At 44.1% G+C, this 16446-nt stretch overlaps 2 protein-coding genes across 3 annotated transcripts in view; both read left to right on the top strand.

Moving 5' to 3' along the window:
* ccdc120b (coiled-coil domain containing 120b) overlaps nucleotides 1-13060 on the top strand; it is a 29741-nt gene extending 16681 nt beyond the window's left edge. For both annotated transcript variants that reach the window (XM_015959991.3, XM_054748014.2), the window contains 8 exons: nucleotides 190-320; nucleotides 886-987; nucleotides 1086-1206; nucleotides 6876-6935; nucleotides 7038-7191; nucleotides 7271-7372; nucleotides 9964-10998; nucleotides 12818-13060. In XM_015959991.3, the coding sequence (XP_015815477.1) occupies nucleotides 190-320; nucleotides 886-987; nucleotides 1086-1206; nucleotides 6876-6935; nucleotides 7038-7191; nucleotides 7271-7372; nucleotides 9964-10998; nucleotides 12818-12914 (1802 nt within the window). In that variant the 3' untranslated portion in view covers nucleotides 12915-13060. The remainder of the gene's footprint in view (nucleotides 1-189; nucleotides 321-885; nucleotides 988-1085; nucleotides 1207-6875; nucleotides 6936-7037; nucleotides 7192-7270; nucleotides 7373-9963; nucleotides 10999-12817) is intronic.
* Nucleotides 13061-16146: 3086 nt separating this feature from the next.
* LOC107385846 (SRSF protein kinase 3) overlaps nucleotides 16147-16446 on the top strand; it is a 58653-nt gene continuing 58353 nt past the window's right edge. The window contains exon 1 of the mRNA XM_015959988.3: nucleotides 16147-16282. The gene's annotated coding sequence lies outside the window, so the exon portion shown is untranslated. The remainder of the gene's footprint in view (nucleotides 16283-16446) is intronic.

The raw sequence follows: 16446 nt of genomic DNA on the forward strand, positions 1-16446 counted from the left end.
AACAGCTGACAACAACTTTGCGTGCAAAGACCTTTTGTTCCCATAGTCGCCACAGCTGCAAGACACACTTATCAGAAAACGATAAACCCTCACAGAAAAACAGCCTTTGTAACACATTGAGTTTGTTGTTGTGAGAACTTCTCATGTATAAAGTGAAGCTCATGTAATGTTGTGTGTTCTGCTCTCCAGATGTTCAAGGCTGCCAGGACAGCAAGCTGCAGGCTGAGCGGATCGCAGCTCTGCAGCAGAGGAAGCAGGCCCTGGAGGCTCTCCTCAGTGCAAGAGTGGGAGAGCTCAAACAAGTCTGTTTGCAGGAAGCAGTGAGTAGCATCTGGCTCTCTCACACACCCGTGACACACCTGGTTTACCACGAGTCTCTTGGTAGAAGATGAGGATTATTTTTAATTAATTGGCTTTTCATGTTCGTGTCCAGTTGAGCTGTACGACAGCCTCTGAGCAAAGATGCAAACAAGAGACTTGTTGAAAATGCTGTCATCACATACAGCAGGATGCAAATGAATCTGGGCTGGATTGGTCCGGAGAGGCTGTCAGCACGTGCTAATAAGCTGCCTCGGCTTTTCTTTAACAGCTGTTTAACACATCACTATATATTCAGACTCACTCCATCCCATCATATCTATTTTTGAAATCTGATTTTTTTTTCTGGCAGAGTAGCTCAGCTGAAAAGTTAGAGCTGTTAGATATGTGGAGTTATTTCCTCGCTCTGTGGTGAATTACAGCACGACGCTGTTACGTCATTCTGCAGCTCTTATGCTTAATGATTTTGGTGCAGAAGACCTTTTAGGATGGATCTTGTTGAGACTTACAGTAAGCTGGCATCATTTTATGTAGCATCACAGCTCTTATTGAACACCCCCTCTACAGGAACTGACTGGGAAGCTGCCATGTGCTTTTCCTCTGGAGACGGGCGAGAAAGCCCCGCTGGTGCAGCGCAGAGCTGGCCTGGCGCCGAGCACCAAGGCAGAGGTAAGTCAACACCTCGAATATCAATAGTGTTTACGCATCAGCCATTTCAATGTGTGTATCCTTGTGGTCTGACATGATTGGCCGTGTCTTGGCTACAGGATGACTCTGTGCAGAGGAAGCAGATGAAAGCAATCTTCACCGGCGCTTTGTGCCGAAACTCAGAATCAGACCGAAATGGACCAAATAGCAAGAGGACAGTCCACCGGGGGTGCCATACAGGTACTCTGCAGTCAAACCCACTGACACATGACCTTTTAATGTTAGATGCATGCACTAGAGAATGGCTCAGCTGCTACAGCATCCCTCTCAAGCTCAGCATCTGAACAATCTATTAAGTTTTAGTTATTTTTGTATTGGGTAAGGCCTGGTTCGCACAGCATCCCAAGATTCTCTACAAAACACTGAACTCTGTTCTGACGTATAAGGAGCCTAGCTCCATGTCTCCTACAGCTGCTGGAAACTCTGAAGATTTTCACAGATTCTTTGTTGATAAAGTATCGGGCATTAGAGCAGCTATTTCTGGTAATTATTGACCCTGTTCCAGTTCCTCCATCACCACCCACCCTGAGCTCCCTCAGTACTGTTTCTTATTCTGAGCTGAGTAAGCTTGTTGCGAGGCAGAAGCCATCTGGCTCTCCACTTGACGTTCTGCCGCCTCGTCTCTGGAAGGCTGCCTTTCCGTGTCTTGGCCCTTCACTTGGTCAGATTATCAATGGGAGCCTCAGCACAGGTGTGGTCCCAGCTGCTTTGAAAGCAGCAGTTATTCGGCAGACCCTGAAGAAACCTGGTGCTGATGTCTCTGTGATCGAAAATTACAGGCCTATCTCTACCCTGCCCTTTACATCAAAACTGCTTGAGAAAGTCATTTATCAGCAGCTGGTCTCACATTTAGCTGACTCTGATCTGTTTGAGGATTTCCAATCAGGGTTCAGGTCTGGCCATAGCACGGAGTCGGCTCTACTGAGGGTCCTAAATGACATCTATCTATCACTAGATCAGGGTACATCTGTGGTGCTTCTGTTGTTAGACCTGACAGCAGCCTTCGACACAGTTGACCACGCGATTCTACTCGATCGCTTGGAACGATGGGTTGGGATCAAAGGGTCAGCTCTGGATTGGTTTAGATCGTATCTCCACAACAGGACATTCTGTGATAAACTAGGTGATGTTTTTTCTTCTTGGGAGGGGCTCCGATGGGGGGTCCCGCAGGGATCGATCCTTGGTCCTCTTTTGTTTGCAATTTATCTGCTACATCTGGGGTCAATCTTTCGTAAACTTTCAATTCAATTCAATTTTATTTATATAGCGTCAAATCACGACAAGAGTCGTCTCAAGGCACTTCACATAATAAACATTCCAATTCACAGTTCATTAAGCCAATCAGAAGTAATGTTTCCTATATAAGGAACCCAGCAAATTGCATCAAGTCACTGACTAGTGTCAGTGACTTTACAGCAATCCTCATACTAAGCAAGTGTAAAGCGACAGTGGAGAGGAAAACTCCCTTTTAACAGGAAGAAACCTCCAGAGAATCCTGGCTCAGTATAAGCAGCCATCCTCCACGACTCACTGGGGATGGAGAAGACAGAGCAGGCATGCACGCACGCACGCACGCACGCACACACACACACACACACACACACACACACACACACACACACACACACAGACAGACAAAGACAAAGTAATGTGTCTATAGTTATATTGTGATTTTTTAGTAAATATTCTATTTGGTGAGAGATAAAATTTATTGTATTTATCCTAGTGGATCTGTAATTAAACGGGTAAACTAGTATTAGCACATCCAACGTCAAGGAAAGCTAAAAGTTATTATCAGGAGAGGGAGAATGTTTAAGTGGTTAGCAGCAGTGTGCTAGACGATGGCCCCCTCCATGAGGCCACCACAGCTCAGCAGAACATCAATGTAACTTCTTCTGGGGAGAAAAACACTTAGAGAAAAAATAAAGTTAACAGCTGAAATAGCAGAAAATAGTGCAGTTAAAGAGCAGATTGTAGAAGAATGTAGTAGAGTGTGAAAAGTGGTCAGTGTATCCTCCAGCAGTCTAAGCCTATAGCAGCATAACTACAGAGAAAACTCTGGATAATCTATCCTATTTAGATGGAAGCATGTTGGAGTCAAGGCAAGGGAGAGCCGTCTTTACTGACTGTACACTCCACCTCCCTCTACTCCCCCACTTGTCCAGTTCTAGGCTAACATCAGATTTTAACCATAGGCCCTATCAAATAAAAATGTTTTAAGCCTAGTCTTAAAAGTAGACAAGATGTCTGCCTCACGGACTAAAGCTGGGAGCTGGTTCCACAGGAGAGGAGCCTGATAACTAAAATATCTGCCTCCCATCCTAATTTTAGTTATTCTGGGAACCACCAGTAGACCTGCAGTCTGAGAGCGAAGTGCTTGGTTAGGAACATATGGAACAATCAGGTCACTGATGTATGATGGAGCTTGATTATTAAGAGCTTTATATGTGAGAAGAAGGATCTTAAAATCTATTCTGAATTTAACAGGTAGCCAATGTAGGGAAGCTAAGACAGGAGAGATATGATCTCTCTTTTTAATTCTCATCAGAACTCTAGCTGCAGCATTTTGGACAAGCTGAAGACTTTTAACTACATTCTGTGGACTTCCTGAGAGTAATGAATTACAGTAATCCAGTCTTGATGTAATAAATGCATGAACTAGTTTTTCAGCATCACTTCTGGAAAGGATGCTCCTAATCTTAGCAATATTCCGAAGGTGGAAAAAGGAAATCCTACAATCCTGTTTAACTTGGGATTTGAATGACATGTCCTGGTCAAAGATGACACCAAGGTTCCTTACTTTGTTCTCGGAGATTAATGTAATGCCATTCAGGTCAGGTGATTGGCTAAGCAATTTCCTTTTCTGGATTTCTGGTCCAAAGATGAGAACTTCCGTCTTGTCTTGATTTAAAAGCAAAAAGTTTAGAATCATCCAATTTTTTATGTCCTCAAGACAAGCCTGTAATCTACCCAACCGATTAGGTTCATCAGGGTTAATGGATAAATATAACTGAATATTGTCAGCATAACAGTGGAAGTTTATCCCATGCTGTCAATTGATTTTACCAATTGGGAGCATACATATAGTAAAAAGAATTGGTCCAAGCACTGAACCCTGTGGTACTCCGCAAGTAACCCTGGAGTATGAAGACGATTTTTCATGTACATTTACAAAATGAAATCTGTCAGACAGGTAGGATTTAAACCAGCCTAGCGCTGCTCCTTTGATCCCTACAACATGTTCAAGTCTTTCTAAAAGAACATTGTGATCAACTGTGTCAAAGGCAGCACTGAGATCTAACAAGACTAGAACAGACAAAATATTCTTATCTGAGGCCATGAGAATATCATTTGTAACTCTCACTAATGCAGTTTCAGTGCTGTGATACTCTCTAAAACCAGACTGAAATTCCTCAAACAGAGCATTAGTGTTTAAATGCTCACATACTTGGATGGCCACTATTTTCTCCAGGACTTTGGATAAAAATGGAAGGTTAGATATTGGTCTATAATTCATTGGGTCATCTGGATCCAGAGAAGGCTTCTTAAGTGAAGGTTTGATTACAGCAACCTTAAAATCTTGTGGTACATACCCATTTACTAAGGATAGATTGATTATATTTAGAATGGGTGCAGTAACCAAAGGAAATGCTTCTTTAAATAATTTGGTTGGGATTGGATCCAAAATGCAAGTTGAAGGTTTAGATGAAGCTAATATTTTTGATAACTCTGAAAGCTCAACTGGATCAAAACAGTTCAAGCACAGATGAGGTTCTACAGTCACCTCTGATGCTGCCTCACTTACTGAGGAAGAAGAAACATGGCCTAGTGTTCCATCTCTATGCCGACGATTGCCAGATTTACTCTCCATTGTGTCAAGAGAAAGGTCTCTCTATCCAGTCCTTTGTGTCCTTTCTTAATGAGGTGAAGTCTTGGCTAATAGCCAACTATCTGCATCGGAATGAGGGGAAAACAGAGCTCATTGTTTTTCACCCCAACAGCAGGGCTGTGGGTCGTTATGTTGATCTTGGCCCTCTTTCTCCCTACTCACAGCTAGTTGTCACCAGTCTGGGGGTGAAAATTGACGCTGGACTTAAAATTTGATGCTCACATCAACTCTGTGATCCGGTCCAATTTCTTTCATCTGAGACGCCTTGCAAAAATCAAGCCTATGCTGTCGAGAGCCCACCTGGAGCGAGTACTCCATGCTTTTGTAATTTCTAGGCTTGATTACTGCAACTCTCTATATGCCGGACTGGGTCAATCATTATTGCGCCGCCTACAAGCCAGGTTCCTGACTGGGACCAGGAAACGGGACCACATCAGTCCGGTTCTGGCCTCCCTGCACTGGCTTCCGGTCTGTTATCATTCACACTGTAGACTCCTCGTCTTTGTTTACAATTTCTTCCAGGGTGGTGGTCCCCCCTATCTGGCCACACTCCTGAACAGACATTCCCCATCACGCGCTCTGCACTCCTCTGACCAAGGCCTGCTCGCTGTCCCTCGTTCTAGGTGTCGTACTCGCGGGGACCGGGCTTTCTCAGTCCTAGCACCGTCACTCTGGAACCAGTTGCTACCCTCAGTTAGGCTTCCCCCATCTCTGCCAGTCTTAAAGAGTCACCTAAAAACCCACCTCCTCCGCTTGGCGTTCCTTGAACGTGTTTGAATTTGGCCCTCTTTTATGTTGATTTCATTTCCCTGTTTTTATTGGTCTCTTTTTCCCTTGTTTTACCCATTTGTCTTCTACTTTAATGTTTTACCTTTTTTGCACTATTTGAATTTTTTTTATTTTCGATGTATTCATCATGTTTCACATTTCTCATGTACTGTGTTCAGCGCCTTGGGCTTCCCGACAGGGAAGGCGCTTCATAAATAAAGCTTTGGTTGATTGATGGATTGAGCAAGAAAATCATGCAGATTTTGACCGGATTGTCCACTACCAACAATCTTAAAGGTCAACTTCACTGAGAAACCAATTTTTATTTATTGAGTTTGATTATAATGGGTCACTGAGTTTTTTATGCTGGCTGAACATGAAAATAGTCTCCTACACCTGTCTCCTGCTTTAGCTTCTGATAGAAAGTAGACATTGATACTCTAGGATTACAAAATTTGCGTTAATTGTAGAGATAAAACATTAAAGTTTTTGGGCAAACAGAAGCAGTAGTAGAGTTGTGTTGCTGTTAGCCAATCAGAGGCAAGAGGATATCAGGAAATATCAGGAAATAAGATTCCTGCCGTGTTCTGCCACTTTCTCCTCTGGTGTGACTTCTGGTTCCTGGAACAGGTGCACTGGAGCTTTATTCCACAGAGTTTTGTAATAATTTCTACTAGAGGCCACCGCAAATGTATAAAAATATGAGAAAAATTTACCTTTGAGGAGGCGCAAAATTATGTAACGACTCTAAAGATAGTCTTAACAGATTATCCTGCTGTGTGTGATGTGTTTCGGTGTGCTCGGGTCAGCTGGGAATCACACGGGGAACATCAGGGAAATCAAACACGATGGATTGTCTTGGCTGAATATTGAGGATAAACCAACATGATGCTTGTTGAATGTGATGTGTAGCCAATCAGAATGCAAAGTGACAGCACTCTGCACGTTCCTTCACCATGTTGTTTTCTCCAATGTAACGTTTTATCTCGCAAGATTTCCTGTCTAACTAGGGAACGATGTGTGAAATTGGTTCGTGTGTAGCTTTTTTTCTGTGTTTTAAAAAGAACCAAAAATGCAGTTGGAAACCAGACACAACAAGAACATACCAAAGATGTTGAAAGTTTTCATTTATCTTTAGTAAAGTCAGCAGAATCCTGCATCCTCATCCGTGTTGCTGCTTGTTGTGTTTTAGAGGACACTGTGATGTCAGAAAGCACCAGCTCGATGTCAGACTCAACATCCCATGATAACGGTGAGAAAACAACCTAAACCTATTCTTAATTAAGGTTTTAAAAACAGCCCAACAAAAGCAGAAGTGCTGGGTAAATATATTCACTGCCTCTTCTCCCAAAAGACTCTTCCCCCAGCGTAGCTGCTGATCAGCGCTCTCTGTCCCAGCCCCGACTCACAGTGGGCAGCCCCGACCACAGGATCAGCAGGAAGCTCTCTCCTGTTGAGATCTACTACGAGATGAGGACACGCCGCAACTCCATCACAAGCTCTGTCAGGTAACTATAGCTTCAACTGGGAAGCCTCATCCTGCTGTCTGGATGAAATGGTTTAAACACTTCATGCTGGTTGTTACAGCCCGTCTCACTCCTTACCCAGAAGTGCTTCTAATGTTGAAGGCAGGAGCGTTCCAGCCACTCCCATGTTGGCCCGAACGGCTCCGATCAGCGTTCACGTCCGGTAAGTTGTGACACCGACGGCTTTTATCAGAGGCATCCATGCAGCACAGCCACATCGCTGAAGCCTGGTTTATACGTCTCCATCTGCTTGGGTGTGGAGTCGCGCAATCGCATTAATGGAGACACTTCCCTTTGGCTGAGGCGGGTTTCAAAGCACTGCTTGCCCAAAGACTGCTGGAGATAAACACCGGCCCCCCCGACCCTGCGTGGATAAGTGGGTACAGATTAGGGGCTGCACGACTGAATTTTTTTTAAAGTCGACCGTCAAGTAATGAAAATCGAATCGACTTCGACTAGTTGTTGATGACGTCACACAGCTGAAGCGGCTAAAACTGACGATGGGTGACCAAGAGTTTTTTTCCGACGCGGGTGTGTGTGTGTGCGTGTGGGGGGGGCTCAAATGCACGCACCTCTTTTAACAACGATAGTTTCTGCATTACCTTGTGTAATACCGTAAATCGTCTAATACAGGCCCGGGCCTGTATTTGACTCAAGCTCATCAAGCTCCAGGCCTTTATTGGAAGGAGGACCAGAATTAGAGGCAGGCCTCAATTTCTATTTAGCAAAATGAACTAATGGTTCGCTGGAGTTTTTGACAATTAAAATTGCGCCCACATTTTCAAAGTTAAACACATCTCTTTTAACAACGGGAGTTTCTGCTTCAGCTCTCCCCCCCCCCCCCTCCCCCTGCGCAGCGGCCGCAAACTCACTGATGCGCCTGCAGCCTCTCGGACTTCCTGCTGCTCTAAACATAAAAATAATTAATTCATTTTCTGTTCCTCACTTCTGATTACCTTCAGTGGTGTCTGTTTGTTGCAACCACCAGGTACAAAAACTAACTTGTTTTTATTTGACTATTTTTCTGTCCTGCCTGTTTATTATCTTCCTGCATCTCCTCTCAATCCTAAAGAGAAACTGCTACCTGGGTTCATATATATTCACCTTATGAGTTACCTTTAAACTGCAGTTCTAAAAGATCTACCGACCGCAAAAACAGCGGAGTGCGCGCCGGCCGCATCAGTGAGGTGCATCACCGGAGAACAAAACAGGCGATGCACCCCGCTCCACAGCAGCGACACGCATCAGGCACAAATAAAAGACAGAAAACATTAAAGGAAATGAGCTGACATGAACGATCGCGTGTTAACTTTGTTTTTGAGGTGGCGACACCTGATTTGATAATGTTACTGTGGCCGTGCTCAGGACCCAGATGTCTGGAGCGCGTCAACAATCAGAGCTTTGCATGTGCAAGCTGGTTAAGGTTAGGATGGGGGTGAGGGGAAGGTTAAATTGCAAGAGGGTAAACGTCACAATTCGGTCAAATGTCAGTTTTACGGCGGGCGTCAGATACTGACGCTCTGGCACAGCGCGTTGCCTCCCAACGCGCAGGAGTTTGTCACCTGGTGTCTTTTCCGAGGACTGCATCTTGTCGGTCATTATCACGTGACAGCGATTTGTCGATGACTGGCATATAAAGTCACTACAGAGCAGTGAAGTCGACTAGTCGACTAGTTGATACAACCCCTAGTACAAATAATGGATGGATGGGTTTCGAAATTACCCCCAGGACAGCAGCAGGCTTAGTGCTTTTCTGTGGGGCGGGGTGGGTGGTTTTGCCACCACTGCAGTCACGGCGCTGGTCCACAGTACTGAATTAGTTTTTATATCGAGTAGAGAGACTTCAGATGGTAAATGGTAAATGGCCTGTATTTGATATAGCGCCTTCTAGAGTCCTGGAACCCCCCAAGGCGCTTTACAACACAATCAGTCATTCACCCATTCACACACACATTCACACGCTGGTGGGGATGAGCTACAATGTAGCCACAGCTGCCCTGGGGCGCACTGACAGAGGCGAGGCTGCCGAGCACTGGCGCCACCGGTCCCTCCGACCACCACCAGCAGGCAATGTGGGTTAAGTGTCTTGCCCAAGGACACAACAACAGTGACAGACTGAGCGGGTCTCGAACCTGCGACCTTCCGATTGCGAGGCGAGCACTTAACTCCTGTGCCACCGTCGCCCTCAAGAGACTTAACATGGACATTCTCCTCCACCTTGCCACCTCTAAACTCACGTTTATACCTTTGTACTCCTTCAGTCACGTATATGTAAATGTTCATATCAATGGATTTCTTCCGTGAGACGTTCTTTGGTCTGCTTCGTGTCAGCCGCTGGATACCTTCAGCAGTTTGTTTTGTCGGTGCTGTTGGCAAACGTAAAGGAAGTGGTGTTGGGACCAATCACAGGCTTGCACTGTCTTTTAAAGATTGGACATGTCTCCGTCTCTCTGCGGGCCTGCAGCAGAGTACTTGCGTTGACGCATCATGGCGTTGAGTTTCTCTGTACCACTGCTGACGGCGTAGTATAAACCAGGCTTAACTGTGATACCTGCAGTGCTGGAAGTAACTTTATTACAGACTTTTAGGCCAGATGTATCTTCCTGTGAGGGGTTTGGGTCTCTTGAACTCATATTTCCACAAAATCTTTTCCCATATTTCCAGATTGTAATGTATAATATTAAGAAATAAGCAGACTTAAGCTGCTTATATTCTCACATCTTTATCTACTAGTTGAAGTTTTTGCTCTCATAGGTCAGACACATCGAGTGGTAACGGGTTGAAGCAGTGGTCCGGCAGCCTGGATGTTCCATATATGATCCCACTGGCTCAGGAGGGCTCCTCTTCTGACCGACGAAGCTGTTCCTACGGCTCCAGAGCAAGACGTAGCAACAGCTCAGAGGCCCTCTTGGACAGATCCAGCCTCCCTGATGATCCTGGACCCAGAAATGGTATGCCTCAGAGAGGAGGGCCCTACAAGAGCTCGGAGACACTGACTGATGGCAAATTAAGACATATTCACTTGGACGGCCTGGAGAAACATGTGGACAGTTCTGTGGAGCAGGTAAAAATGCGTCTGTCCATGGGGGGCAGAGCACCTAGCGGAGGCTACAATGAGCTACTGATGGATTATATCTGGGGTAAACAGCAGAGGATGCAAGTGCAGCACCATCTGTATCAGTCCACAGGCAGAATCTGGCAGGACGCGTCCTCTCCTCGCTCCTCCACAGCAGCAGTGCCACCAAATGCCAATGGGTTTTCTCACTCCCAAGTGCATCTGCCCAGTGCTGCAACTCCCTACAGCCCCATGGTCCTTAGAGGGACCCAAGCAGAACTACGGAGGGTCAAAGTCACCCGGACAAAATCCTGTGGGCCGTTCATCCCTTTGCAACAACAATCTCAAGATGGCATCCTGCTGTCAGCATACGAGTCCCCCCTACCTGCCACCAGCACCACCTCCTCCATCCCCAACCTGCATCCGTATCAGGCTGAGCTCTTGGTTCCCCCCTTCAACCGTAGACCCCCACAGTTTTCTCTCCCAACACCAGAAGATTCAACAAGGAGTTTGCATAAAGCTCTGGCTCTGGAGGGGCTGAGGGACTGGTACCTGAGGAACGCTTTTGGCTACCCTTCTGCTGCCCCAAAGGGTCACGAGGCAGGAATCTCCCGTCTCTCTCACCCATACCCGCTAGTGCACCAGACCCAGTCCCTTCAAGGTGAACCAGCAAACCTCCAGAGGTCTCAAATGCCCCAGTCAGCCAGCTTCCATGGCCACCCGCTGCACGGACGGTCAGTATTCAAAAATAAACACAAGAAGTGCTTTCACAGACACACATCATTACACAAGTGGTATTACTGTGCTTATTATTCCTATTATTAAGAGAACACTGTGTGTGTGTGTGTGTGTGTGTGAGTGTGTGTGTGTGTGTGTGAGTGTGAGTGAGTGTGTGTGGAAGTACATGCATGTATGTTTGTGGAAGTGTCTGTGTGTGTGTGTGTGCGCGCATGTGTGTGTATTTGTGGAAGTGCATGTGTGTGTGTGTCTGTTTGTGGAAGTGCGTGTGTGTGTTTGTGTGTGTGTGCACGCATGTGTGTGTATTTGTGGATGTGCATGTGTGTGTTTGCATGCATGTATGTGTGTCTGTGTGTGTGTGTGTGTGCACGCATGTGTGTGTATTTGTGGAAGTGCATGTGTGTGTGTGTGTGTGCATGTGCGTGCGTGTGTGTCTGTTTGTGGAAGTGTGTGTGTGTGTGTGTGTCTGTCTGTTTGTGTGTGCGTGTGTGTGTGTTGGTGGAAGTGCGTGTGTGTGTCTGTGTGTGTGTGCGTGTGCGTGTGGCTGTTTGTGTAAGTGCATGTGTGTGTGTGTGTAACTGCATGTGCGTGTGTGTGTGTGTAGCTGCATGTGCGTGTGTGTGTGTGTGTGTAACTGCATGTGTGTGTGTGTGTATGTGTATGTGCATGTGTGTGTGTGTGTGTGTGCATGTGTGTGTAAGTGTATGTGTGTGTGTAAGTGCATATGTGTGTGTGTGTGTGTGTGTGTGTGTGTGTGTGTAACTGCATGTGTGTGTGTGTGTGCGTGTGTGTAAGTGCATGTGTGTGTGTGTGTGTGTGTAACTGCATGTGTGTGTGTGTGCGTGTGTGTAAGTGCACGTGTGTGTGTGTAACTGCATGCGTGTGTGTGTGTGTAACTGCATGTGTGTGTGTGTGCACGCATGTGTGTGCACACGTGTGTGTGTGTGTGTGTGTGTGTGCGTGTGGTGCACGTTTCCCTGAGCTCTCTGTTTTTTGCCAGCAGCATTAGTTAAAGGTGTTTTTCGGTTTGCAGCTGAGGATGGTGTCTTTACTCTGACTCTTACCCTACAGATCCGTCCATCATCCTCTTTTAGCTATTTTCATGTTTCATTTTGCAAACTCAGCATCATTTTACCACCAGCTCCTTTATGCCAACATCCTGTTGTTTCCTGTCAAAAATCAGTGCTTTGATTAATAGCTTCCAACTGCCCACAGGGGTAAAAAGTCTAAACTTAATTAGGGGCTAATTGTGACAACCCAGTAAATCATAAACTGGTAATTGTTGCCTTTTATGAACTTTTAAGGTTTCTACTCTCCAGCTTTAGTTGTGTTGCACCCATGGGTGATTTGTTTGTATTTTGTCTTGTTTTTAATGTAATCTAAAATATTGAGGAGATCATTTTAATGTTTAAAAGGAGTTGCTGATCCTATGTGAAGTGAACCATGAAAGTCCATTTTTTCCTAGGAAGTATTTCACGTGCAGAAAACAACAGCATTGTGTTACTGTGCACACAGCTAAACAGCACGAAGGCGATGAACATATTAAATGTTTAGATCTTTCGGTCCTGGATGTGTGACATTCCTGAATCCTCACCTGGGTTTCCTCATTCCAGGTTTTCAGACTTTTAGCAGATTTCTATTGTTCATACAATGTCTTTATGTCCATGTACAACCTGGAGAATGCACGGATGGACTTCTCATAAATGAAGACTTTAATTGTGAAAGTTTTTAATTTTTTTCCTGGAAATTCATGAATTTACTTTTGTTAAAGGACCCTGTGATGACTTCTTCTTTCCTCCTTTACCTTCCTGACAGGTCGATGGAGTTCTCGCTCTATCAGGAAACTCCAGATCCACAAAGTCAAGATGTGACTCCAAAAGAGAGCAACGCAGACCCAGGGACTTTAGTCTGAGGGAGCAGAACACACACACACACACACACACACACACACACACACACACACACACACACACACACACACACACACACACACACACACACACACACACACACACACACGCACGCACGCACGCACGCACGCACGCACGCACACACACACTGTAGCATCATAAAACTCGACACAGTTATATAAGATGATCCGATGAGACCTCAACAACAAACAAAACGCGGTGACCTCACTTGAATGAGATTGAAATGTAGCTGGAGGGTTATGCCTGATTCTGACAGCGTGAACGTTAAAACCAGTGCTCCCATATGAATGTGCACTGGTGAAGCATCTAATACCAGTATGATCTATTCTTCATATATCTATGTAAATCCTTCTGGTCCAACACCAACAGTAAGATTCCTCCTAATAACCTTGAAAAGCCTCCCGACGTATAATTTTTTACAGAATATATTCAGCTCTAAATTACTATTTTGTATCTTCTGATAAATAGAGAAAAGTTATATTAAAAGAGTGATTTATTGCTATTTAATTGTTATGATCTATTCTCATTTGACTAGTATTACATACCATTGAATGTGTGTTTTTAAAGTGAACAAAGCCGTAGCAACGTCTGTCCTCTGTTGTTTTTATTTAAATAACGGTTTGATCAGATGAAAATTGGCCAGAGAATGTAGCTTCACGGTGTGCAGGTCGGAGTGCCTAAAATCCTTTATCCTCTAAATTTGGTGGGAAGTCTTTAAAATGTGAACCCTTTGTTACAACCTTTAACATCATTTTCTAAAACCACTTAATCGATGTCAGGAGGTGATTTTCCCGCTTTTATCGTTCTGTGTGAACCTGAACAGAACGGCTGAACTCAGAAGGGCCACAGTGAGACCTGCTGTATGAGTAGCATGTGATTGTCTAACAAACTGGAGGGTCTGGCTGTCATACAGAGCACTTTAGGAACATCTGAAGCCTTATTTCCCTTTGAGGTGGTCACCGAGAGAGCTGGCAGGTTTAAACAGGGTTTCTGATGAGGCAAACTTGAAAAAGGAGATTTTTTTCAACACCTGCTGAAGGTCTACTGTGTGTAGGTTTGTATATAGTAAGGATTGTACTGACGAGTCTTTGTTCCCATACTAACATGTAATCTTCAATCTAACCCCATGCTAGCGTATTTAACCTAAATAACCCGTCCCACACCTCCCACCCTGTGTGAGAACTACTGCTAGAACAGAGCAGGATCGCTGTGGTACTGAATGATGGTTTGAGCCGGTCTCATTCCAGGAAACGTGTTAAAAAATAAAAGTTAATGGCAGATCTTTGCATTTGTAATGATTTTAATTCATTTGCATTGGGTGTTTTTGTTGCATTAAAGATACAAATGAACCTTTTTTTTTCATCCTAGTGCATCATTGACATCAGCAACAGATGAGTAACACGTTGTGTGTTGTTTTGGGGTCATTTGTGTACTTGAACCTTTGTCATTGTGGAACCTATCTAAATGTAATTCTTTAGGTGAGTCTTAAGTCATGTTTTTGTACACGGCTACGAAGCGTAGCTCTACGTTTCATCATGTCAGCTTCATTAAAACCTGAAATCAAAGACCAAACTGCTGTGCACTGGGAGTCAGAAAGGTATTTTTCATATTATCTACTCTGTATATTCAAAATAAATATGAATTTAGCTCTAAAGATGTATTCAAACTATTATATTTATGAATCTAATATTTTGTAGCCATCTACTGTAGCTCTTGATCATCGGTGCAGGAATTGCCAATGTGTCTTTAAACGGTTTTATTCAGAAGTGTGACATGTAAAACTTTCATTTGAATTTTTTTATATTTAAATTCAGCTGTCTTGTTTCTCTCCTGTGATCAGACCTGTGAGATTAGACTCGACAGGTCTGCTATCTGCTGTATGTTTGGGATTTTGCATTCATTCTACTAAATAAAGTGTCATGTTGAATCAACAAATTAGTCAGAAATTTTGTTTCGGAGGAAGATTTACTGAATTTTTTCCATGTTGTTTATTCTTATTTATGTTGCTAATGAACTACAACTTGTTAAGCATTGATATAGCAAATAAAAGTGTATGCTGCTGGGTCTCCTCTCTTTAGGATGTGCCTTGAAAACCTCTAAGGATTAAGGCATCCCAACCAGACACCTAAGCCACTGCAGCTGACACATCTGGAGACGAGGGGCTCAGTCCCAATGATGGAATGATGCTGGAATTACTCAAACTCTGAGCCCAGCCTCCCAATGAAGGAAGCTCTTTTCTGTCGCCTGTATCCCAGATCTGACTCTGTTTGGTTACTTTAACTTTTCTGAACCAAGACGGAACATTTTCCCAGACACTCTCTGGACTCTCATCCCGTTCACTTCACACTCGACAGAAATCTTCCCTCTCTGAAGCGTTTGGCTTGAAGCCAGCATAGGTGCGGGGTCCAACCTGTAGCTCCATGAAACAGTTTCAGTTGGTGAAGAAAAAATCAGAAAAATCAGAAAATGTGAAACAATGTGAAAGAGAACTTATTTTTTGAGGGTTTACTTGCTGTACCCATTAAGGGTCTTCAGAAATCACATCATTTGTTGTTTTACAACATATTAATAAATTAATATCATCCCATATTATTTGTTTATGTTATATATGATAAACATCCTCAGTAATTCCAATCTTTACTGGGTTTGAAACAAACAAACAAAAAAATATATATCTGCAGAGTTCACTCAATCCAATTTTTGATAAAACTCTGCCCTCTAGTGGACACATTTGTTTTGAGGGGTTTTATCCCTTTTACAGACACTTGAAAAAATCACCCCATAATGTGTGTGTAGCCTAGTGAACTCGACCAAATTCTTGCTTTGCAAAGTTTGTAAATAATACGTTTATTTAGTCTGGCTTGCCAGGCTAGTATGTGTGTCGATGGGTCAACGAGTAGAAACAAAGACATGGATATGAAAAATCTAAACCCCACAGAAAGAAACATTCTGATAATAATTCAAATTAGAAATAAGCGTTTTTCCCTATAAGAAACTCGGTGAGTCATAATGAATTATTTAATGACTCTACTACTTTTTGTCCTAGTGGTAAAATTATAATTTGGTGAATTGATTTGGAAAACACAGCTGGTAGGTTGTTGTGAAACATGCTCAACACGAGGCAACAGCTGCAGGACCTTTCAGGACCTTCCAGGACCTTTTCAGCTCCTCTCCAAGGGGTGGGGGGGGGGGGGGGGGGGGGTGGGGGGGGGGGCACAACTGTCCACTCCGCTGTCTCACGTTGGCACGCGCTCATCATTTCCCGCCTAACAACTCTAGCTATGTAACAGCCGCTGTTTTATCCCAGCCGAGGGAAGGACAGCTGTGTGTTTGTGCTCTCCATAAGAAGGTAAGAGAAACTAACGTTCATTGTATTTTAGTTTAGTGTGTATAAAATGGAACAGCAGGTGTTATACAACAGTTTTATTACATTGTTTCTGGCCATCATGGTCGCCATGATGCCATACTTGTAAAAATGTTTGCTAACTTTCCTATTATTTATTAATTATTATT

Source organism: Nothobranchius furzeri, chromosome 3 (genome assembly GCF_043380555.1).
Source record: "Nothobranchius furzeri strain GRZ-AD chromosome 3, NfurGRZ-RIMD1, whole genome shotgun sequence".
NCBI lineage: Eukaryota > Metazoa > Chordata > Actinopteri > Cyprinodontiformes > Nothobranchiidae > Nothobranchius > Nothobranchius furzeri.